This window comes from Drosophila santomea, chromosome 3R, assembly GCF_016746245.2.
Source record: "Drosophila santomea strain STO CAGO 1482 chromosome 3R, Prin_Dsan_1.1, whole genome shotgun sequence".
Lineage (NCBI taxonomy): Eukaryota > Metazoa > Arthropoda > Insecta > Diptera > Drosophilidae > Drosophila > Drosophila santomea.
Genome location: NC_053019.2, coordinates 23112150 through 23137305, shown reverse-complemented (window position 1 = coordinate 23137305; position 25156 = coordinate 23112150). Strand labels below are relative to the sequence as shown.

The following is a 25156-nucleotide window of genomic DNA, read 5'->3' as shown; positions in this document are numbered from 1 at the left end:
GGCATGCAATATGAAGTTGGTATTTATTTCTAATCCGATTGGTATTTTACATCGAACCCGTCCGGTCACACTGGTCGTGAATCAGAAACGCACTAATTAGTCAAAAAACGGTACAAAAGATCGCTTAATTGCTGAAATTTCACCTGTCGCAGCTAATTTTACGCATCAGCAGTTGAAAACCAGCTGTAGGCTAGCTAATAACCCCAAAGATTGACCGAAAAACATCTCCGCAAAGTGGACAACTCCCAGTTTTCGGAGCACCTGCCCCTCAAAAAGGAGCATCGCGACAAAAAGGCGAGACTTCGCAGCAGAATGTCCTCGCTCTCCGCGTCCGCGGAGAATGTGTCCAGTTTGGGACTGGGAACGGGCGGAGGAGGAGCCAATTCACACGACGGCAACTCCCAGCAGGGCTCCGGATCTGACGGAGGATCCAGTATGTGCCTGGAACTGGCACTCGAAGGCGAACGCCTTTGCAAGGCGGGTGATTGCCGGGCGGGCGTGGCTTTCTTCCAGGCGGCCATTCAGGCCGGAACCGAGGATCTGCGCACTCTGTCTGCCATCTACTCCCAGCTGGGCAACGCCTACTTCTACCTGGGCGACTACAACAAGGCGATGCAGTACCACAAACACGATCTTACGCTGGCCAAGAGCATGAACGACCGACTGGGCGAGGCCAAGTCCTCCGGTAATCTGGGCAACACACTGAAAGTAATGGGTCGCTTCGACGAGGCGGCCATCTGTTGCGAGAGGCATCTTACGCTGGCCAGGCAGCTGGGAGATCGGCTATCTGAAGGACGCGCCCTTTACAACCTGGGGAATGTCTACCACGCCAAGGGCAAACACTTGGGCCAGAGAAATCCGGGAAAATTCGGCGACGATGTCAAGGAAGCCCTTACTCGGGCCGTGGAGTTCTACCAGGAGAACCTGAAGCTCATGCGGGATCTGGGTGATCGTGGCGCCCAAGGACGAGCTTGTGGCAATCTGGGAAACACCTACTACCTACTAGGCGACTTCCAGGCGGCCATTGAGCACCATCAGGAGCGACTGCGCATTGCCAGGGAGTTTGGTGATCGTGCGGCGGAGCGAAGGGCCAACAGTAATCTGGGCAACTCGCACATATTCCTGGGACAATTCGAGGATGCTGCCGAGCACTACAAACGCACTTTGTCTTTGGCCGTGGAGCTGGGTGAGCGCGAAGTGGAGGCCCAGAGTTGCTACAGCTTGGGCAACACCTACACGCTGCTACACGAGTTCAACACTGCCATCGAGTATCACAATCGACACTTGGCCATTGCCCAGGAGTTGGGTGATCGGATTGGCGAAGCTAGGGCCTGCTGGTCACTGGGCAATGCCCACTCCGCCATCGGTGGCCATGAGCGGGCCCTGAAGTATGCGGAACAGCACCTTCAACTAGCCAAGGAGCTTCACGATCCGGTGGGTGAAAGCACAGCCAGAGTGAACATCTCCGATCTGCGAAAACTGCTGGGAATGCCCGACTCGGAGCCATCGCCCACCGAGGAGGAGGCTCGATCCACCGCCTCCGATCACTCGGCCAGCGGAAATCAGTCGGATGGATCGGAGAACTCCCAAGGAAGAATGGTAAGAAAAACAAGCTATATATTTACAACCTGTAGATTTTAAACATCACATAGAGCTTTATGAATGATTGCTGAGATATTTATAAACAATATCGGCACTCAGTTTGTTCTATTTTTCGAAGTGGACACCTGCTGTTTGCAGTGTTTGCCCCTTTATGTTAGGGTAAATATTTATACTGTGTACCAAAACACATCGTTAAACTTTTAGCGTAAACACATGCTGAGAAGATGCATAGCTATATTTATTACTTTAATTGCTTCCCGCCAGGTACGCGTTCGTCGCCAGAGCATGGAGCAGTTGGACCTGATCAAGATCACTCCCGATGGAAAGCGCATGCAGGAGGAGAAGCAACGAGCACAGGCGACCCGTAAAGCCAAAGACGACGACTTCTTCGAGATGCTTTCGCGGTCGCAATCGAAGCGCATGGATGACCAGCGCTGTTCGATCAAGGTGAATCCCGCTGGAGCTCCGGCGTTGGCCACTGGCGCCACACGCAAGCCGCTTGTGCAGCAGAACTCGTTGTTCGTGGATCCCACCAACCTGCCTGGCCTCAAGTCGCCGTCGTCGGCGAACCCGTCAGCCATTGGACATGGGCCGCTCGTCAGGAGTGCCACCACTACGCAGCAGCCCGACGACGACTTCCTGGATATGCTTATGCGCTGCCAGGGCTCGCGGCTGGAGGAGCAGCGGTCCGAACTACCGCGCCCCAATGTCACCATGGATGCAGAGGCGGAGGCACCACCGCGATCCGTCCCGGAGGCTGCTGCTCCAGGAGCCGCACGTGGGCAGACCGGTCGCGGAGCAACCGTGCCCGATGAGGATTTCTTCTCACTGATCATGAAGGTCCAGAGCGGTCGCATGGAGGATCAACGCGCCTCGATTCCGTTCCGAAACGCCAACAATAACAACAACAGCCGCAGCAACAACAACGGTTCAGCTGGCGGAGCTGGCAAGTAAAGGGTAGAGATAAAGTCCAAAAAGTGCGAGTCCAACCAAACAATCCTATATTAATCCATCCCTGGCCGCAGCTCCTGACTCATTTCGTTTTAAGCGCATCTTGCGGCCATCTATTCAGTCGTTTATTTTTGGAAATTGGCTGCTAAACGTTTTGTTCTTTTACAAGATTTATATATACACACGTACACGAAATGCATTAATTTATGAATAGCAACTAACCACGTAACCAAATATTAGGGGCGTATAGGGCCTCGTATACACGAACAGAGGGAGAAACTACCATTTGGATGCACACACTCATCCAGTCATGACTCATTACACACTCGACTTTGAGCTGGCCATGATATTGAACAATCTGCACTCGAGTCTTACGATATTAACGTTTTAATTGCATGTGCAAGTAGTTTAAGCCGATAATACACTAATCCAATTTGCTCAATAGACGGAACCAAGTCTTCTCTATGCTCAACGATCTTACATTCTCGTAGCCGCATTCAGCTAATAAACTAAGTTTTAAGTCCATCGAACCATTCTACATGTAAGCAATGCATTTTCCAAATCAAAAATCAACAGATGTTTCCAATTGTAACCATGAGTATTGCATTTTTCTATCTATCGATCTGAACTCTGAACATATTTTAAGCCACTTACAATTTTTGTTAGTATATTAACAAGACACAAAGAATAGCAACTCGAAATTCCATTTGAGGACCGGCTGTTTTGTGAGCACTTAGCATACGATATATACAACCATACGTACACATATACAAGAAACATATGAACAATATATAGTTATACCAATGTCTAACGATTTTCCTCTGCGGGGATTGTTCTACACAATACATACATATATACACAAAGGAAAAAAAAAACACAAAACTGAGTTCGAGTTGTATGAAATGAAGCCAAAATTTACTAATGTTATACTTTTATGTAGCACAAGAGGTGTGCACTCATGAAGCTAATTGTAATGACAGCGATTGATCGATCATTTTGATCTGCAGCTACAAAGAAAGATACCATACAGGAGGACAATTATGTCTTGTATTATTAAATATTAAAATCAAAAATTGTTTGCTGACACGTTCGTTCTTTTTATTATCAACATTAGAAGACGGTTTTAGATACAGATACTTCATTAGTGTTTTAAGAATTTATTCCTATGTGAAAAGAAAACAATTTATTCGATTTTAAAGCTTTATTCATAAATTAATCGTCTTAGGTTGCTAGAACATATGCGATAAGTATTCGAAAGTGGGTTCCCTCTAGTCGCACTCCCCTTTTGGCTTAGTTGGGGCAGAATCAAGGCCTCTAATCTCCTCCTCCCCCCTAAAAGTAGATCTTAAATTTGCTCTGTTTTATTTACAAATTGATTTAGATAACGCAACAACGAAAGCCCTACGCCGTGAACCCCTTCTTGCTGTCCATGTCGGCGGCCAGCACGAAGATGGGTGCGGAGTAGTCCACTGGCTTGTCGCCGCCTTCACCCTTCAAATAGGGATTCGCCGACTTGAGGTTCCTGTTCCGCTTCAGCATGACGTAGACCACAAATATGCTGACCAGGAAGGCGGAACTGGTGGCCATAATGAACAGCACCAGCTGGATGGACTCGTCCTGGGCAGTGGCCGCCTGAGCCACTGGAACATGTGCACTGCGGTGCACAAAGTGGGAGCGGGTCAAGTCCGGCCGGAAGTGACCGCCCGCCAGGCGGAAATCGCCGGCGGAAATGGCCGCCTCGATGGCAAAGGCCAAGTCCACCTTGGCCTCGTTGTGCAGCTCAAAGCGGACGATAGCGGATCCATCGAAGTTCTCCTGGACGCGCAGGTTTTCCACGGACTCGCCGCCCAGTAGCTGCTGCAGTTCCCGCCGTATGGTGTCGTAGGCATTCCTTACACTCCGGCCACTGCTGTTGGTCAGATGGAGTTCGATGGCCACAGCCTCGATGGGAACATGGCTGCAGCGGCGATCGCCTGCTCCAAACACGTGGGTGGACTGTAGCTGGTTTCCAGCCGCATCGACGCACCAGCAACTCCTGCCGTTGCACTGCAGCGGGCGGAAGGCACCCGCCTCATCGCAACTAACCGGAAATGGTGCCGTTTCCGCCAGAGCACGACAACGTGTGGTCTTCAGCTCCATGGGCTTCAGGGTGGCCTGCTCCACGGATAGCTGTGAGTCCAGCAGTGAGTTCGCCAGCTCCAGCACTCTCTCCGTAACGCTGGACTCCGCTGCATTGGCGGTGGCAGGCAGAATCCTAGCCTCCAGCTCATCGAAATCCAAATCCTCGCTAGCAACATCATTCAGTTGGGTGAGCTGGGCAATCAGTTGCTCCATCAGAGGATCTCCCGAATCGAATGCCTTGCGGTTACGTGCCTGTCGGCTGTTGCAGATGGGTTCGCTCTCCCGGGTGAGCGTTCCCTTGAGAGGAGCCCCCTTCTTGTCCGCACACCAGCAGACTCCGGGCGCTTCCTCGCCAGCGGATGCAGCTGGTTCAGATGCAAAGGCGCGACTGACGATCTCCGTGTGCCTGTCGGTGGGTTGGGGCTGCTTGCCCAAACATTGCACAGGACTCCAGTGGCCGGTGACGGGATCACATCGCGGCTGGAACCAAACTGAGGAGTGTCCTGTTCGCTGGGCAGCCAGGCTGTTCTTCAGTTTCAGGCGTTCGCATTGAGTTAGCACTGGGAATGAGATAAATATAAGGATTAAGGAGTTAAAAAAACAGAAGGGGAGACTACTAGCTCACCTGGACACACGGAGTTGCAGGCCAGTTCGTTGTGGAAGAGGTTCTTGGTCTGGCAGGCGGGTGCCTCGGAGTCGATGACCACGGGCAGGCACTTGTTTGCCTTGGGACTGAATCTGTAGCGAGTGCTATTCCTCTCCGATTTCCCAGTGGCCAGGCAGCCATTGTCCATGGACTCGAAGCAAACATCGCGGGTCTTGGAGCAGCAAACACCCCGGTTATTGACCGGATTCAGCTGACAGGAGTGGGTGGTCGGGCACACTTCGTGCTCATTGTGGGGTCCACAGCTCAGGTCCAGGTCGCCTTGCTGGAGAGGATTACCCTCGGGACAAACGGATGCCCGACGGGGCACACATATGGGCATCTTGGGGCACGGGCTGTCCACACATTCCACAGAGATCAGTTGGCATTCCTCGTGGGGGGAGCAGCTCACCTCATTGCAGTAGTTTCGGCACTGGCACGTGGCACAACCATTGGAGTCCATCTGGTAGCCACTCTCGCACTGCAGGCTGCAGTTTGTCTTTGGGCACGCGAAGCTGGAGTTCTCCTGGCATTTGGGTGTTTGTGGAGATTTGACTCTAGTGCCGGGTAGGATTTTACCCTGTTCATCCACACACCAGCAGTGACCATCGGGTGAGCACTGGACCTGATCCCACTTGCCATTGCTTGGGTCACACTGGGCCACCGCCATTTGACGGGCGGGGATTCCCAGCTCGGAACTCTGGTGCAGCTGAATGGCCTGCAAGTGCTGGCAGGCGGTTTTCAATTGAGGATCCACACACTGGGTGCCACATCCATTGGAGCAACAGCGTCGGGCTCCTTCACAATGGGCATCGGTGCGGCACTCATAAGCACAGGTATTGGCATCCAGGTTGTCGGGACCGGGAGGAACCAGGTAAGGACACTGTCCCGGCTTCCTGGGCAAGCAGGCGGGCACTGGGGGACAGTACTCACCCTCGCAGCTCACGTCCACCACGCGGCATTCCTTTCCAGAGCCGCAGGTCACACCCTCACAAGGATCCCTGCACTGGCAGGCCGGACAACGGGTGTCCGGATCCAGGGAGAAGCCATACTCACAACCCATTCGGCAGGTGAGATCCAGGCAGTCCAAGTCCTCCCTCAGACTTCGGCAAGTATCCTCGCTGACATTAAAGCCACGAGATCGGGGAATCTCCGTGCCGAAGCTATCCACGCACCAGCACTGCTCCACCTCCATTTCCACGAGCTCATTCTCGTTCTCCGGCGGCCTCTTGGTTGCCGAGGCCACTTTCTTGAATTCCGTCTCGAAGAGCTGCCCCAATCCCTGCTGACGATCTGCACCCATGTCGATCACCTTGGCACTGCGACCCATGACGGGAGCAGCCACCTGAACTTTCAGAGCACTGTCCTCCACGCGGTACAGCTTCAGGCGTTCCAAATCCCGACGAGATCGTTTGGTTGCGATGGGAGTAGCACTGGCCAGCAGCATCCTCATGCGCCGAATGGTATTCTCCTCGAGAATTTTGCGTTGTTCGGCGCGGGTGACCCGTACCGTCTTCAACTGACACTGGCGAGCCTCGTAGTCGCCATCGGTGGTGCAACGTGGCGATGGCACCGCCAGTTGCATGCCCTCCTCGGTGCCTTCCATGCGCTCGGAAAAGTCCCTCAGATACTCGCACACTGCAAACAGATATCGTTTAGATTGGAGTGCTATTTGAAATCCGAGGTAAGCTTACTGGTTTGCTGATGCGTGCCCGCTGCCTCCTCAGTTGGATTTGGTTTTTCCGGCACTGGACAGCACACATTCTCCGTTTCCCGATGCAGTTTGGTGCACTTGTACTGCTCCGGGCACATAATCCTGTTGCTCATGGAGCGACCCTGCTTTGACTGCGATTCCGGTTCAGTTTCGAAGAAGGCTGTGGGCTGGAAGCTGCGTCCTTGACGATCGTCGTAGCAATACATCACCTCACCGGTGGCGGTGTCCGAAAGTGGTGTTCCCACATCGCAGGGATTGGAGTACACCAGATCAGGTTTGCAGACGGGCCAGGAAGCGCACAGGGAAGAGCCGGATTCACACAAGGGATCGGTGGCCACCTCGCAGTGGGAGCCAATGGAGCACTTGAAGCCATCGCAGGGCTCAGAGCACTCGCAAGTGGGACAGCCATTGTGGTCATTCTAGGGAGATATTAGGATAAGGTTAGTGAAGAGACCAGACTATGTAACTAAGTCCATATCACCTTGAATCCGTACTCGCAGACGGCGGCACAAATGTTGGTATCACACTGCTCCATCTGGAAACTCCTGGCATACGACCTGCTGATCATGTTCTCCCATCCATCGCAGTTCACATTGTTGGCCGCTCCCATGGTCTCCTTGATCTTGTGTCCGGTACGGGGATCTACGCACCAGCAGACGAGTCCATTCCTAGAGCATTGCCTTGGCGAGAACTGACCACCAGGACCATTGCACTCGGGCACATAGCCGCGTCCTTCGCGCTCATTAATCGACAGGATGTCGGCTAAGGCCTTGGCCTGGTGACAACCTGTAACATTGCCCGGCTGCTGGCAGTTGAACTGGCATCCCTTGGTGAAGCAGCACTTCTCCATGTTCCGGCACTCCAAGTCGTGGGAGCAGGGTGAACCGCACATGTAGCCCGTTCGCTCGGTGTACTGCGAGTGATCGGCGGCTGGACAGATTCCGGGCTTCTGGAAGGTCAGCGCACTGGGGCAGCACACTCCGTAGTCGTTTCCGGACTCCACCAGGCACTGGTAGAGTGGTGGACACTGTGGCTTTCCCGGCTCCTGGCCACAAAGGAATGGTCGCACGGTATCATCGATGGCTAGCGGCAATCCGGCGGGACAGAGATTGGCCAGCGATCTGGCTTTCTTGCACGTGGGCAGTGGTGGACATGGCTCCGATTTGCACTGCACCTCCTGCAGCTGGCAGGATTGGCCACGAGGACACTCCAGTCCATCGCAGGGATCCCGGCAGCGGCACACGGAACATCCCGTATCCGGATCCCTGGCGAATCCCGAGGGGCAGAACATACGGCACGCGGAGGCGGCACAATGCTTCGGCTCAGCACACACCACTCCTGATCTCGTTTCATTTCGACTGCCGGGCAGCTCCACACCGTAGTCATCCACACACCAGCAATCCCGTCCAGCTTTTTCATTCTGGCACTGGATGGCATCAAAGTCACCGTTCTTTTGGCATCGCGGCACTCGTACAGATGATCCCTCCAGCGCTTTCGCTCTTCGCGACTCCGAGCGCCTTAGGTGCTGGCAGGCCGTAAGATTGGCTATAAAAATAGGGAAATTTATTTAAAAGAAAATTCATTTAGTCAGTAATATTTAAAATTTTAGGTTTATACTAAAGAGGTACGAAAAACGAACAATGAGAATTAATTTCAGTACATAAATCTCATTTATTCAACTACATTTTCTACTTTAACTCCTATCCAAGCGGAAGCTCTTCAAGAAATGGCTCTTTTCTCTTTATTCCTAACTGAAAATGTTATAGTTTTTTATTCCATTTTATTTTTAGAGAGAGGAAAAAGAGTCTGACACACTTTCGTGTTATTCAACCGACGAATCCCAGCGACGACAATTTCACTTTTATTTTTTTTTAGGACGTGACGCGTGCGGTGTCTATGAAAACTGCAAAATTGAAATTAAATATACAAAATGGAGTGCCCAAAGGCGGCATTGCTGAAATTGTTGTTACAGTGCCAGCCATTTGCAGCTGTTTTTCAATTTTTTTTTTTTTGGCTGCTCCATGGTCAGATTTGAATCGAGCGTTTTGTATGCGCACAGCTTGTCCACGAGGCGTATAAGCAATTCGCTTCAAATGGGCTTGGATGCTCTGAGCATTCTGCTGCGGGAAGAGCCAGGCCATTGTCTCGACTTGTCTCGGGCTTATGCAATTAAAGTGAGTGATCATCCCGCCCCCACTGCCTCATGCCTCCCCCAAGTTGGCCCCCCAATTCCATTTGGCTGTCCAGCACGCAACGCTGACTTCGGGGTTGCGACAGCTGAGTTTCGGTTGCGTCAATTGCAGTCGTTATTGCTGGTCACTTCCTATGCACTTTCGATATATATTTAATGCATCATTATGCAACTGTCAACGGCAATAAGGCAATAAGGGTAACGAGTATTTTAGTGTAGAAGACACTGTAATGTTATGAGAAATGCCAGCGTTGCTTTTGTCATATCAGTTTCGTTTTCCTTATGAAATAAGATCCGAAAAACCCTCAATTAAGGTAATTTTTTCGGTATATACGAGCATGCATTTGGTAAACAAGTTTCGGCTGTGGAACCGCTGAGTAATCGCCGAACTTATCACCATGGATTTCTTTTTTTTTTCGCCGCACATCCGCCTTGGCTCATCCGAAATATTTATTTATTTTTATTTACTTTTCACTGACTTTCTGTGCTGTCGGTCGTTGCTTTTATTTTTCTGGAGTTTTCGCTAGAAATTGAATGAAAGTTTTTTTGGCAGCGCCTCCAGCTCGCGTTGACCATCAATTTGTATTTGCCGTTTGGTCAAACAGACAGCAGCAAAATCAAAAAAGAAATGAAAATGGCTTTCGTTTTCTGTGGCGAGTAAAAAACAACAGCAAAAGCCGCTGGGGCAGCAGGCAATTAAAGCTGGCCAATGATGATGATGATAATCAAGCAGAAAAACCGCGGCCACTCATATTCTCGCCACCCAGGCCAAATCGAGTTTGTCGCTTAAGTCTTTCGTTTGGTTTCCGCTCGGCAAAACAAAAATAATGGCAGAATGGCCGAATGGCAGGCGTGTATAACGAGTTCAAGACAGAACCGTAACGAAAACGAAATCAAAGCGGCAAACTGGTAAGCACCCCGAGAATGGTTGGCCTATTGTGAGCCAGAGTTGGGAGTGGGTCTGGGTCTGGGACCTCTTTTGACCGACTGACACAGTGGTTGCTGCACTTAGAAGCCGACTGGCTTTGTTTCCCTTTTGCCGCAGTTCTTTTTTTGTTTTTTTTTTTTATTTTGGCGGCAACTTAACGGTGGTCGGCGCATTTTTCTGCTAAGCGCTTTTTAATGATGGCGTGCCATTTTTCACACCACCCAGACACAGCGAGTTCTACACGAATTGCGAATTACGAATTACGAATTTCCACACGTCACGTTAAGTATGCAGCTGCAACCTGCCACTTGATGAGCCACCAAATGGTCCACATTCGCCCGTTGCGAGTTCAATGACTGCTTTTTGGCCAAAATAAGAGCAAAGAAAAAATGCTAAAGTTCTGGCTCGAGAAGTCATTGACTTGCAACCCCGTCATTTTGGCAATACACATAAAAAAACACAAAAATTTCTAACTTGACTGACAATCTAATTTTTCTAAGAAATTATTAAGAGCTAAGGGTTTTGTTAATTATATATTATTATACTATATACATATATTATATAAGAATTATAAATACTGGTACTTAACATTTTCTTGCTGTGCACTCACCATTTGATCGCTTGGCCTCCGAAACCTGCAGCGCCAGCAAAAGAAGGAAAAGGCAGCCGGAGAAGAGTTTCAGCCAACGTTGATCATAGTGCGCCATTTTCGGGCATCCAAGAGTTGCCAAAAAATTTCCTGTTTTCAGTCGCTGTTGCTGTAAAAAATCAACAGAAAGACAGAGAGATCGTTTGAGTGCGTGAGTGGTATATGGTTGCTAAGCTCGATGGCTTGACGTCACAAGCCGTGAGACTCGAATTTTTAGCTAAACACTTTCACTATCAGCTAGGCATACATTTGCATCTGCTTTTCGGGGCGCGGCAAAGAATTCGAAGCGATTTGATTGCATAACATGTGGGGATTAAAATGGGTATAATTCGGTATAATCTCGAGGGGTCACGAACCCATCCAAATACTGGCTTCTTTTTTCGGAGCCCAACTGTCTTCGCTTTACGGCCGGGTGATTAATCTGCGCAGACTTTGCCGCTGTCGTTGACGTCGCTGCGCTTTCACTTTGCCAACAAAAACGGCCAACGAAACAGACAACCCACAGCAAACAGCCAGTCAACTTTATACATCATTTATTTTTATTTATTTTTTAACTTCTCTTTAAAATTCACTTTTGCGCCGTGTGTGCGAGCGTGCGTTTTCCGGTCCATTGAAAATGGCTCAGATGCGGCCAACTCCCTGGCCACTTTAATGACACCGAGGATTTTCCCTCATTATGCCCGGCCAATTATATAATGCATTCATCCCGTGGTGGTTAAAGCTACGAAATGACCATCAGGCAAAACAAAAAAAGAAAAAAAGTTTGTGGCCTAAGTCTTTTGATTTTTACTTTGGTTTGGGTGAAAACTGTGTGAATCATTTTCTCAATGGCCGGTGGCCGCATTTGCAATTGGCCAAACATGAAAACATGCCAACACCTGGTCGGTCCACAATGAAAATTTCAACACGGAACTGGCGGCGGAAAAACCGAAATGAAAAAAGCCCAAAAAAAAAACAGCGCGTTTGTATGCTTTTCGGCTTGTTGCATGTGTTTTGCAAAAACCAGGCCAGCCACATTTTCACTGCAACAGAGGCGAAATGAAAGCCTGGTGACTTGAACTTGGGCCAACTTGGGCGCGCCTGCCAATGATTTCACCTCGCATGCAAAAAAAAAAAGCTCGAAAAACCTCAACATTTGGCTCTCGGCCTTATCGTTTGTCATTGAGGAGGAGTCAAGTGTGGCTAATGGGTTGTGGGTACTTCGGTTGGCCGACCTGCGAGGGAAGTCTTGACCCTGCCCGAGTACAGTGCAAAGTTACTAGAGTGTAAAGTTAAATGATTGGTGAAATGAGGCCACATGTCAGTCTGCGGAGGATCGGAGCTGGGCAACTGCATAACTGAAGGGATTTCATGGAGGCTTTGCGTCTATCGCACTTCAGACGGTAACACTTATAATCCTATTACATATGTGAGTGCAAGTCAACTTTTGACACAATTTCCCTGGGAACGCGGAATTTGAGTTCAACCATTTCAAACTTGTGCGTCTGAATTTTTAAGATTTAAAGCTATCTCGATTATTATTGAACATGGCCAAATAGTATTGTATAAATAATATAAAAAAAAAAATAAAACATTTTTTAAAGCTCGACATCTAGGCCTTGACATCATAAACTCATCTATCTGCATATTTGCCCTGTGCCATGACCTTTTCCCTTTTATGGCCAACTTTTTAACGCAGTCGCACTTAATCAGGCAGTTAAGTAAGAGATCGACAGAGGTTACAGCCTGTAGAGTTAGTTCCCTAATCTTTAATTGGATCGACCCAGTGCTGAACCCATGAGCCATCTCCATTTCCCCTGGGAACGCAGCAAGCGAAAATGTTCCACTTTAGAGTCAAACTGCGAGTCATACAGGTATTTTTGGCTCTTTTCCCTTGGCTGGTGGCTTATTGCCAACTTCTTTTTAGTTGCAGCTACAGTTAACTTCAGTTAGACCACACTTGCGAAATGGTTTTTTTGGGCTTACGCCTAACGGTTCGGCTTGGACTGGCGCAGTTAATGTCGTTTCTTCTTTGGCTCTTTGGTTTTTAGAGCCGTTTAAATTGCGCATGTCGAACTTTTGTGTGCGGGGGCTCAAAAGCCCAGTACTCTGACATAATTTCGTAATGAGCAAAATATTTGAACAGAATGCGTTGTTTACTTGGTTATTCCAGTTTTCGGAGAATCGAGAAGCCACCACCACACGTTCGATCGTAAATGCCAATAGTTCACCTTGAGCATTCAATTAGCGTATGTAGGCTCAATCGTTAAAATTGAGTTGCTGGGTTGAAGCCCCCTTTTGACTATTTGACTGCTGCTTTGGCCACCTTTGACACCTTTATGAGCAGCACTTAAAGCTCGGATTCAATTTCAATTAGCCCCGGACGAATCCACACCCTCGGTTGCCCAACAAACCTGTTCAATTCGGATGCTGCTGCGGCTAATCCAATAAAAAGTGAAACTATTCGATTAGGAATTCGAATTCGGTTATTGTTTTGCTTTTGTTTTCGTTTTCGGTTTCAATTTCCAGCGGTATGTGCGTTAATCCAGGTGCACAGCTGGCCAATGCTATGGAATTAGCAAATTTTCACTGAATTTCACTGGGCTCACAGAGTTGGACTTTTTTTTTATTGTGCCAAATTCGGTTTTCACTGCGATCACTTGGGCAAAAAACTCTCTCGCGTTTTTGAAATTTTTACTGATCCGCGGCGGCAATTCAAATTCGCGTGCAACCTCAACGGCGGGCGTTGCGCATTTGAGCTTTTGCAAGTCTTCGCGTTGGCCTAGTAGCTCCCCAGTTGGCCAAGACGGCTCCAAGCGGTTCGATCGAACATGTTGCGACTGCCAAAATCCGAAACCCAAGCAATCCAACTGAATTTAAAGCCTCTGACGCATTGGGGGTAATGCTGCAAGGCCGGTGTTTTAGCTACCAACTATTCGAAGGTATGCCCCTTAAGATTAACAGTTGTAATGTATAGTAACTAACAAGAGTTTCGAACAAATTATTTATAGTAAAATATATAACTGACTGTTTAATTGGTTTCTGGCAATAAGTTAGTAGTTCTCTGAAAACAATACAAATTTCCCATTTCAACCAGGAACACTGAAAAGTTAAGATAAGTCAAGGTGGCACTTTTTTTATTGGTAGAAAATATAAGGAAGCAATTTAAAAATAATGCAACCAGTGCTATTTTTATAGGGGCAACTAATTTAAATATTTTTTGGAATAATTACCAGGCCTGAAATAACACAAAGCAACTAATGTGTGACCCTTTGTCTGGGGCTCGTAAAGTTGTTATGCTGCTGTTAGTGGGGAATTTTGAAATATGCTGCGTAGCTGGTGGGGTTTCACTGGGCTCCTCCCATATGTGGACACTTATTCATGCTCCAATTCCACTCCAAACAGTTTGGTTCTGGCTTAAACTCTGGGCATTCCAGCGTTGATTCATAACGATCGGCTAATGCTGATTATCATTTGCCATGGAGCGCAATACATAGTTCACTTAACCTAGTGCGTGTTGGCCTTCGCGGGCCAGAATTAGCTTGGCAGTGGGTAAAACCGAATTAACTGGCCCGCACATCAACTGACTCAACTTGGATATGCACAATATATATATATAAAATACATATATGCTTTGCTAGTGAAGACGTCAATGCAGGCAAGGGCGTGGAATGCCACTGATGAATGTTTTGATGGAGATCTTTGGTGGGCAGCACTTCCGCTTCGTTTCGGATTTCGCACGCTTATGCCATCGTTCGCTGCCGTCGGCTTTCTTCTTTAATTTCATTAATAAAATCGTCATCATTAAATTAAATGCGCTGCTTGGCGATATCGTGACACAAAAGCCACACAAATTGCCGAAGATCTTCGAAAATGATGGGCCCATAAAGAGCAGTCAAACAGACAATCCGTAAAAGAAAGAAACAGGAAAGGGCCACCCCAATCACAACATCCGCGTACGTGTAAGAGAGCCACCACCGAGCTCCACAATTACTCCAATCGAACCTCGACCTGAATACACATTCAGCTCACATTTACCCGGTTTATCAGGCCATGCAGCCGCGCCCCCAACTTTTGGAGTCCCCCTCGCCAGCCGGCGAAAGTGAAAGTTCTGTGAAATGCATGGGATAGTTGGAAGTAATGAAAACCATACCACTTCACTTTGCTTACATTTGGAGTGTCTTTTTATTGGTTAATAAACTAATATATGATTCTTTATCTATGTATATCTTGCTGCTGCTGTTGTTTGCGGTCGGGGGTCATCTAGTTCTGGGATAACAAACAAGTTCGCAAATGTTTTTTTTTGTTGCATTTGATTATTTCCGATTTTTTTTTGAAGGGGGGGCATGGAACTGGATTGGCAAGTTTGTTTCTTTATATATTAGGTGTATGTTTTTTGAACGCATTTTACAATTGAAATTAAATTTCGTAAATGGACTTTTTTAGTTTGTCTTTATAAAATGAAACAGATTTACAATTGTCTGCCTACTAAACCAAAGCGATCGTCAAAACATCTCGACTGGAGATTGTGTACTTTAAAAGGTGTGGTTCTTAAAAGATCTCTAGGTGTTAGTTAAAGTTTTCGACGAGTGCCTTTTGATTCTAGAGGTTGTTCCATTGCTGGATTTGTATATCAGAGAGTGCATCTAGTTAGTTGGTGAGACTTGTCTTAGTTTGAATTATAGAGTTAATTAATTGTGTGAGTTGTTTTTGTTGTAGTCAACTGTTTTGTTTGTTTGTTTGTTTGTTTGCTGCTGCCAAGAGGAAACCTTACGATTAGTTTGTGATTTAATTGGAATTTTGGTAAATGTTGGATCTCATCTAGATTGCATGTACAATTTAATCGTTTGATTTGTTTTGGGCGCGTTCTCATATCAAGAGCTATTTGTATATGTATAACTACTATCTAAATAGCGTTAGTAATTTACGTATATTATTTACACTTGCATTGTTTTGTTCTTTTTTCGGTCTTGTCTATGTCTTGATCCACTTATGTCTTGCGTTGTAAATATTTGCACGGATATTAAAAACAGAAATATTTCTATTATTGAACACAGTATTGCATTTCTTCGTCACCTCGCTCTGTCTTCTCCTTTTACAAGTTTTTTTTTTGCTTTTGTCTGTCTGTCATCTTGTTCGGTTCATCACTTTTTGCTAAGATCAATTGAATGTCTTTTGTTTTTGACTTTCTTTCTGTTGCGGCATACGGTGCAGCTGCTGCCGAGGCAACTCACAAAATTTGCATAAATAAATTCTAACAACACGCTTAGGCTATGTGGTTAAGTAAAAAAAATACATTAATAATTTGAATACAGCTGCTGTTGCCATCGAACTGAGCGCACGTTCGCGGTATAAATAATAAATTAAACATTTATAACTATTGCAACGCTACTCGACCTATCAACTATATCAAATTGTATATAACCGTATATAAATATGTCCTTTTGCTAAAAATTATTATTATTTGTTTGTTTCTCTCTTTCATTCTCGTTTCGTTACTAGTCTAATGCATTAAGGTAATAATAACTGCGGATTATCAACTTGCTAGCTGGCCTTTTGTGTGTGGTTAGTAGAAGAAAGTCGGGGCAAATATACTATATACTCGTACCTATTCGCTAGTTACATATTATCATAATTATTATCATTATCGTTATCATTATTTCTTTATGTAGGTAAGCATAATGTTACGGTTATTATGTACAACTGTCTGGGTGCTGGCTCTGCTTGCGCTTCGACTTTGGCTCCTTGGGATGCTGATCGATCGACGGACGACGCGGATTGCCCAACGTGACTAAGGCGCTGGCCACAGCCAGACCGGCGGACTGGCCAGAAGGCGCTTGCGAAAGGCCACCTGCAGATACAGCGATTCATAGGTTAGAAACATATATGGTTCAAGATGAGTATTCATCCTTACCCGTGGGCAGCCGGACTAGAAGCGAGAGCACAGCGGCTCTGTTGCCACTGCAAGGCTCCAAAGCGATGGGACTAGGGCATTCCTGCGTAAGAAAATACAATGAGTTTCTAAGATACAACATACTGTAGAGTTTGTTTATGTCAATAGGCCAAATTAGGTCTTGCTTTGTATAATCTCTTTTTGATTGATTCGCCTACCTTTTTGCGTTTTTTGGACAGGTGGCCAATGCCCTCCAGCGTCAGACTCAGATCAATACTTTCGCGGTTTTCGATATCGACCAGCACCTGTGCAAAAAATGTGTGTGGATTAACATCTACGCATTCAAGTTTCCTTTTTCAGAACTCACCTGGGAAAACGGTCGACTCGCCATCTGTTCCATTTCGACGAACAATCGCTGACGTCGACGGAACATGTCGTACTTCTGCTTAATCTTCCACAGGACGGCGGCCATAAGCAGCAGCAGCAGGAAACAGGAGGAGAATGTGATGAAGAACTGCTGCAGATTGAGCTTGGGATACTGTGAGAAGGCAATCTGTATCCAGATTGGTGGCTGGAAGTCGTGCACAAACACGTAGAACGTGGTCAGTGAGCTGTTGTCATCGGGCGAATGCCCGAATTGGTAGTCCGTCTTGGGGAACCGATGACGGAACGTTGAGCAGTTAACCCCCACCAAGATGAGCATGTCCGGCGAGCCAGCCCTCTTCACCGAAATGTCCATTTTAGCCGGCACGCTGCACGTAATTGTGAAATCCGCATCGATCTCCGGCTTTCCTGGTGAGTTCCTGAAGTTGATCTGCGTAAAGTGGCGATCCTCCTTCTTCGAAAGATTAAACGTGAACTGGTAATCGATGGTCAGCTCGTAGTAGCAGGAGCCCTTAAGCGGATCGCCGTGGTAATGGTTCTGGGAGTCGCACTTCTCGCAGTGATCGCCCACAATACCCTTGGTGGTGCAGAAGCACTTTCCCGTGTCCGGATGACAGTAAACGCCCTGGCCGTTGCAATCGCATCGCTGGCATTTTCCTCCGTTGATGGGATTTCCCCAGTATCCCGTGCGACACTTCTCGCAGTGGGCTCCTGTCGTAAGATTGTTGCACGGCTGTTCGCAATGCTGTTGATCATTACAATACGAATGCCCATTGCAATTGCACCGCGGGCAGGACGTAAAGAACCAGTGCTTCAGGGCACACTCCGTCTCATCGTAGGGCGCCAGTGCTCCGCCAACCACGCACCTGCCCAGACCCGTGTTGGAGCCATTGTCACACCACCCGCAAGCCGGATCGTCCAGGCACATCTGGCAGCTGTTGTAGTAGCCACATTGAGCACTTGACAGTGCCGTAGTGCTGCCCACGGCCAGAGCCGTTGATTGAATGGGAGCGGAACGGCACTTGGCTGTGAACGTGGTCCACTCTCTGCACTGACCGTAAGGAAAACTGGCCGTGTAGGCATTGCGGTCAACGCAGCGCTGTTCGTTTTGGCACCAGATGCACTCGTCTTCGGTGCAGTTCTGGCAGTTGGTCAGTGAAGCGCAGGACGGCGAGCAGGCCACCTCATCCTGGGTCCGGTTGAAAGCCATTCCACCGGTGGAAGTGAAGCTTTTGCAGCGGTTGTGCTCCGAGTCCCAGCGACAGGCCAGGTTGGCGGAGCAGGCGCGACAGTTGTGCAGCTGCTCGCACACCGAGGACACCAGGTATTCCTCGGAGATGGGGCACGAGTCCAGATGCTTGGCATTCAGCGGCGGACTAACCGTGGACACGGCTAGTTGCGTGGACGACTCGAAGAAGACCGAAGCCATTGAGGTGGTTTCACGACACCGCTCCTTGCTGCACACTCCGTTTCCGCAGTATGTGCAACCAAAGGCGGTGGACACGCAGGATTGACAGCTGGCCAGTTCCTGGCAACGGTGCACATCGTGCAGTAACTCTGATGTAAGGGTAAGTCGGCTTTTTGACGGGCAAGCCACGTAATCGTACTGCTCGCGTCCGTAGATCGCTGATCTCTGAACCTGGGTAATGGCGATGCAACGCATCTTTTGCACATCCCAAATGCACTTCACTCCGGGTCGCGCTGCCGTGCACTTCTCCTGTTTGGTGTAGTAGCTGCAGTATCCCGGCTGGTAGCGCAGCATATCGTTAAGCAGCTGGCCATTAAAGCCGCCGTAAATGTACAGCGAGTCCTCGAACACAACCGAACTGTGGCCGAAGCGGGCCAGATCCGCCTGCAGGTGGCCCGGCATCGGATGATAGTGCCACGAGTCGCAGTACACATCGTACACGAGCAGGTCTTGGCTGTAGCACTTTGCTCCGTAGCTCTGCGAGGTGTCGTTGTGCGTGTTTCCACCAAAGACCATCATAAGTCCCTGGTTCACAAAGTTAGCCGTGTGTAGCAGTCGCGCACTTGGCGCCGCAGACAGCAGGCTCCAAACTCGCGTGGCCGGTTCATAGGCATACAACCTTGAGCTCAGCACCTGACTGGACTCACTCTCGGAGACTATTCCACCGTAGACGTACACCTTCTCCGTGAGAAAGTCGTAGGCGGCACTGTGTCCGTAGCCGCCTTTCACCACATAACCGGTGGTGGGCACAATGCGCCACTCGCGTGACGCAAAGTTGAACTCCTGAACTGTGTTGAGGTAGCCGTAGTTTGGAGAGTGACCGAAGATAACAACCATGTATTGGTAGTTGTTCTTGTCCCCGTAACCGGGAACCAAGGTAGCTGTGTGACCCACCACATGCAGCGGTCCGCACATAGCGGTGGTTCCTCCAGTGGCGTTGCACGAAGGATCCGCTCTCACAGAGATGTTTGCCCACGTTCGCGCCGAGACGTCAAAGGCCCACAGTTCGTTGGAGATGCCGTGACCCTTAACCACGCCACCGTACATGAAGATCTTGCCGCCGTACATCACTGTTGAGGCGCCGTATCGTTTGTCAGGTGCCTCGCTTCCATCCTCCGATTGCACAGTCTCCCATACGTTGCCATTGAAGTCATAGGTGCTCATTAGTTCGCCGCGTCCGTACGATTCACCGCCCACAATGTGCAGTTTGTCCTGCCAGATGGTGGCGCCATGGGAGGCGCTGCCTGCTGGCGCCGGGGAGTGCTTCGGGTGGACCGTGGACCAGGCGCCGTGGGCGCTGATCTGACTGCAGTCGTCGCCGGCAAAGCCCTCGTAACAGGAGCAGCTGTAAGAAAGTACGAGATTTAATGAGAAATTGCACATTCACAACAAGCCATTTGCCCTTTTTACACATAGATTAGTTTCTACTGGTATTTAATCGCTTTTCTAGTTTAGTTTCTGGTTTACACTCAGTTAAGCTAGTCAGGCATGTAATTGCATTCTAAATTTAAACGAGTGACAACAAGTTATCTACAGATAGCCGGTAAAGAGTTTGTTATATAACAAAAACAATACAAAATATTGTTAAGGGCACTTCAAATACTATATTAAAACACGATGTAAAGCAAACACAAAATAAACAATATTAAGAGTACAATATATAGAGCCAACTCACCGTTCCTGGTCAAGGCGGCAATGGCCCTGGTTCTTGGACTCCAAGCAATTGTTGGGACAGGCGGCTATGTTGCAGGCTTCACCCCTGAACATGGGATCACAGATGCAGTCGCCATCGCGGCACTTGCCATGGCCGGAGCACTCCACCTCTGAAATGGTGTAAGTAGTAATTATAATCTCCCTTTTTAAGGTAAACAATAATCGTACCATCGCTATCCGAGGGACAGCCATTCATCTTGTAGGTGAGGTTGAAGCCCGACATGTTGTAGGCATCGTCACTGAAGAAGTGCACCAGAGCCGTGCCGGATCTCGCTATCACCTGTGGCACTCGGCGAATGGAGAAGTTGCCGCGGTACATAAGGCCACTGAACGAAATGGAGGAAAGCCAATGGTTGGTCATGGTGTAAATATGTTACCAAAGCACGGACGATGCTCACCTGAACACCGCCAGCAGTGGCGAGTCCACGCTGTCGCCATCGTATATGTACAGGTGATCCCAGCCGCACTCCGTGGCGAACTCTCGCAGGTGGATTCGTATGTTGGCGGTTCGCGACGGATTGGTGTTATGTCGACGGTTCCAGTGCGGATGCCTGGCGTCGATTAGCCAGCTGCACTTGACACTCACCGAATAGTTGCCCCATCCGTCGTGTATCGTGCCCATGGGGTGGTACATGCTGCAGGATTGAAAGATGGCAATAGAGAGAGAGTGTGGATACGGAATCCATTAGCTTCGTCGAGGTGGCAATATAAATCAATTCCTCTATCGATTTAGCGATAGTGAGTGCACCACTGCGCCCGTTGCACATGCAAATGATGGCAATAGTCCGATGCTGTGAGCAGATAATTGAATTTGCCGGTCAGCCGGCCAGCACAATTGCAATCAACAATTGATATGGGTACAGTGTATGCGAGATGGTATAGTTTGCTATATAGCAGCGTCCGTATTGCGTGGACTATGTGTGTCCGAACTGAAGCCGCTCAACTGTTGACCGGCCACAAGTCGCTGTGCAATTTCCACTCTTGGGGCATTTGTTTCCCGCGGCTTTTGTTCTCTGAACGGGGATTACGACGAGTGGAAATATGTCTGGAAGACAGTCTTGAACGGTTTAAAACGGAATGTGACAAGTTAAGAGCTTGAAACTCGAGTAGGGTATCCGCCAGTCGCCTGCCAAAGTCATCCTTTGTTTGTCTTGTCTTATTATTTTCTTGGTGTTTTGTTTGCACATCCGCTTATAAATAACTGCTTTCCCCTGATTTAGTCGCTCTGATTTCAATTTACAGCTGTGCGAATACAAAACGCAGCGCTCTACATACTCATGTGCTCATCTATATGATAATTAAATGTTACCCTGTACTTGCAGCAGCCGTTTAATAGTCGTTTCTTTCGTTTCTTAAATTAAAAGGTCAAAAGAACAATTACTCGTTCTATTACAACAAAAAGTTTGCCGGAAAATAAATATTCATTCGATAAATTTTGAACCGTTTTATTCTAAGCAAGTTTTAGCTATTATATGATTATGGTATAGTAGTAAGTAACCACTCTTTATAGGCTTTGTAAAGATAAAAAATCGTTCTAAGCTTGCAAAGATAAAACCGACAGAATGTCCCTAAATCATTATAAATGGGTAGTTAAATTTGTAAAGTTGCATATTTAAGTGATTTGCAATATTCCAGAGCTTTAAGTGAAACCCTACATATGGTTTACCATCTGAAGAAACTTTGCACACTCTTTTGAGTTGTTTATTTGTTCTAGTTTTAACAATTAACTCACACAGCCAAGCCAGTGTACTCGGAGAAAGTGGAATCAGCAGCCTTCCGCATTCTAAATGCGACTCACGTTACAAGCAAGTGCCGATAAGTACTGCGCATAGTACACAAACAGTTGCGGCCACAAGATTAGGACTAATGGCATTTTTTGATTAGTGGAAAACACTTTCCGTGTGGCTACACTAATAATTGCCTATTAATCTATACGATAATCACAGGGGCTTATCTTAAGAGTACAATTTGGCTTGTGGCCCCATATAAGCGGTGACTAGCTTTTTGTCGTCAATGGTCACCATGTTTTTATTATATTGGCTTGTCAAAAATATGAAATAGATCAGCTCGTTAAACGAAATTTTTTAGGTTTATGGTTTCTAGCTTTGTGTCATCACTCAGAAAGACGTAAAAACTTATTTATGGGAATTGGAAGGTCATATTATTCAGTAGTTCTGAAAAAGCTTTGACTTTGATTACACCCATATAAAATAGAACATAAAATTCCATGCAGATTCTTAGATGTTTCAAAGCTGTTCCCTCCGGAAACCCCTATTTGGGCGACCGCATCTGTAGAAGACTGCGTTGTGTGGGCGTTGTGTCTCGGCCAGTTCTAAACTTTGAGTAAACACTCGTCCAGCCGGGATGCAGCCCGTGCCTGGGGCCATATCAAACGATAGCCACGAAAAATCAATGTCGTCCAAAGATAGATTTACACACTCATTGGCAGCCGGTGAGTCACGCTGTGCGCTCGAGCGCTTAGCTTACGCACAGCTTTGGAGATGGTGTGGCTGGAGCCACATATATGGAGCCACATAGCTGGGGGATCGGCACCGGGAGCCGGAGTAGGTGAATAGTCGCCCTCGTCATGTGCCCACTGGGCTGGAATGCATTTGGAGTGAGTGAGTGAGAAACCAGTTTGAATGCGCCCAGTTTTTGCATAGAAAGCCGGCAATAAAGTTGCCTCTCTTTGGCAATTTGAGCTGGTGAATCGTGGGCAGCGGTTCGATCCTAACTAGAAGCGAAAAGACTGAAAATTCACAGGCGATAAGCGAACACTCACTGCTGATAAGGCCAGTCCTTATCACTGCTCAATTTGAGCGGACATGTGTGTGGCCCCGGAATTTATGGCCCGCTAAATGCTACGATCCGACGATCCATCGCTCAACTGCTGGCCGGGATCAGGGGTCTCGGTGGAGCCCGGAAACTGGTTTCTGGATGATGGGGCAGGTGAAGCGACGACCTCAATGCTCGAGTGCGCAAATTCCAGGTGCCCATCATCAGCAGCACGGCAGGTGAATGGGTTTAATTATTGTCAAGATAGAACGCTTGCTTATCGGGCTCCGCGAGCAAATAGCCGTTGTTAAGAAACATAAACAAACCATTTCAAAAGCTTTATGACGCCAGCGTAAGCGTGAGCAACCAAACTGGCCCAGCGACTTCTCACATAGTATCATCTATATAATATAAGGTATAGCATTTGCCCTCCACTTTAAAGTATCACCCTATGCATGCCAAAAAACTGTTAACTAATGTTTAGCGAATCAAACATGTTTTTATTAGAATAGTACGTGGGATTTATGTGATAAAGTGGTTTTATACGTTAATATACCATTATATGCTTATTAGATACTTGGCTCTTCTTAATGAAGTTGTACAGTAGATAATCAAAGCGTTTTGTATCTGACTCCGATAACATACAAAACGCATGACGAATAGTTATTATAAAGATTTTCATTTATGAATTTGTAATTGCCTTTCAGGTATATACATATATATATATACATATGTGTATATATATCATCTGAACTATAAGCTTGAACTAAAGTTTTCCCTGTTCCATCACAATATTTGACGAAGAAGCTAATGTGGCCAAAAGCACTAGCCTCTGCCCCAAACAAGTTCAAAGTCAAAGCAAACTAATTGAATAATCCGTATTGGAAGCGTGAGGAGGCGAAGAAAGCAGTCAGCAGGTGAAAGAATTTCTAGAGGGAAATGGAAGAGGGAAAAAGAGAACGGGGACGGGAATGGGAGAAATTGGAGACGGTGGATGAGAGCAGTGCAGAGTCGAGATAAACCCGGCCAAGAACCCGTCCGACCAGATGAATCTGAACCGTTGCCTGACACAAATAGGCCGGCCCGAAAAGACTGAGGAGATCCCACTGAATAGCGTGTAACCAAACAGAATGAAAAATTGATATGAAATTGATGGCATTTCTTACTGGACAGAAGCTGATCTTTCTGGGTGGTGAAAGTTCTAACCCATCTGCGGTCAATTGCGTGACCTAATATGCAGGTTTTACTGTATTTATGTGACCTTATGTTTGTGGCCAGCTGCATGACCACCACTTACCGGACTTTTCCGCCGCAGAACTGGCACTCCGGACCCTGCCAGCCGTCGGCGCAGAGGCACTGGCCGTCCTCCTGGCACTGGCCATCGTTCTGACAACGGCCGCCGTGGGCGGTGCAGTTGAAGGCGGCCGCCCGATGGAGTCCGCTGAAGCAGCCGTGGAAGAGGAGCAGTGTGAGGAGGAGCAGGCATTTTCGCCTGTACTTGGCATTGAATGTGGGTGAGGTGCTGCTCCGGTTCGGTTGCTTCTGCGGTGGCTCCGCCGCCAGGCACATGATTTCCGTAGTTAATTCCGATTCACCGCCCGCCTGCAGCTTCACATCGTCGTCGTCCTGCAGTGAGTCCTTCGATTTTCGCGACTATTGCACAATTTTCCTGTGGGCCTTTCTCTCTGGCCGTTTTTCTTTGCTTTTCTATTTGCAATCTTTGCAATTCGGGGCAACCCAAGGCCCCGCACTTAAACGCACACACACACACACACACACACTGGCACACTCACTCACACTCGCGAACGCGGCTGCACAACAAACAATATTGGCAAAAAGAAACAACAACCTGCAACCAGCGACTGGCAAAGTTATTGACAATTTATTTGTGAACGAAACGAGAAATCTGCTGGGGGTCCAGTGCTGCACAGCGTTGCACTGCTTCGGCGTTGCAAGCACTGCTTATCAGGGTTGTCAATTTGTTCTTGGTATCGAAAAGATTTAGATATCTAACAGAGCTTATTATAAAAAATTAAACTATTAAAATGCAACAAAAAAAATTACAGATTGGTATAGGAACTTATATATATGTTAAGAAGTAGATAAATATATATTTATTTTATTATTATAAACAATTGTTTTATT

The 25156-nt window shown here is 47.7% G+C and overlaps 3 protein-coding genes across 3 annotated transcripts; 1 reads left to right on the top strand and 2 right to left on the bottom strand.

Moving 5' to 3' along the window:
• The first annotated feature begins 60 nt into the window (after positions 1-60).
• LOC120452418 (G-protein-signaling modulator 2) lies at positions 61-3637 on the top strand. Its single transcript, XM_039636637.2, has 2 exons — positions 61-1599; positions 1867-3637. The coding sequence occupies exons 1-2, from the start codon at positions 313-315 to the stop codon at positions 2554-2556; spliced, it is 1977 nt and encodes a 658-aa protein (XP_039492571.1). The 5' UTR covers positions 61-312; the 3' UTR covers positions 2557-3637.
• Positions 3638-3757: 120 nt separating this feature from the next.
• LOC120453240 lies at positions 3758-13517 on the bottom strand. The gene is made up of 6 exons (XM_039637841.1): positions 13193-13517; positions 10761-10908; positions 7513-8576; positions 7012-7450; positions 5300-6955; positions 3758-5234 (listed from the first exon to the last, which is right to left on the bottom strand). Exons 2-6 carry the CDS (start codon positions 10855-10857, stop codon positions 3955-3957), a joined length of 4536 nt encoding a protein of 1511 aa, XP_039493775.1. The 5' UTR covers positions 10858-10908; positions 13193-13517; the 3' UTR covers positions 3758-3954.
• Positions 13518-15197: 1680 nt separating this feature from the next.
• Positions 15198-24955, bottom strand: LOC120451046 (attractin-like protein 1). Its single transcript, XM_039634401.2, has 8 exons — positions 24309-24955; positions 20635-20871; positions 20405-20562; positions 20199-20346; positions 17039-19868; positions 16890-16976; positions 16693-16774; positions 15198-16629 (listed from the first exon to the last, which is right to left on the bottom strand). Exons 1-8 carry the CDS (start codon positions 24578-24580, stop codon positions 16472-16474), a joined length of 3972 nt encoding a protein of 1323 aa, XP_039490335.1. The 5' UTR covers positions 24581-24955; the 3' UTR covers positions 15198-16471.
• Between the last annotated feature and the right edge of the window lie 201 nt (positions 24956-25156).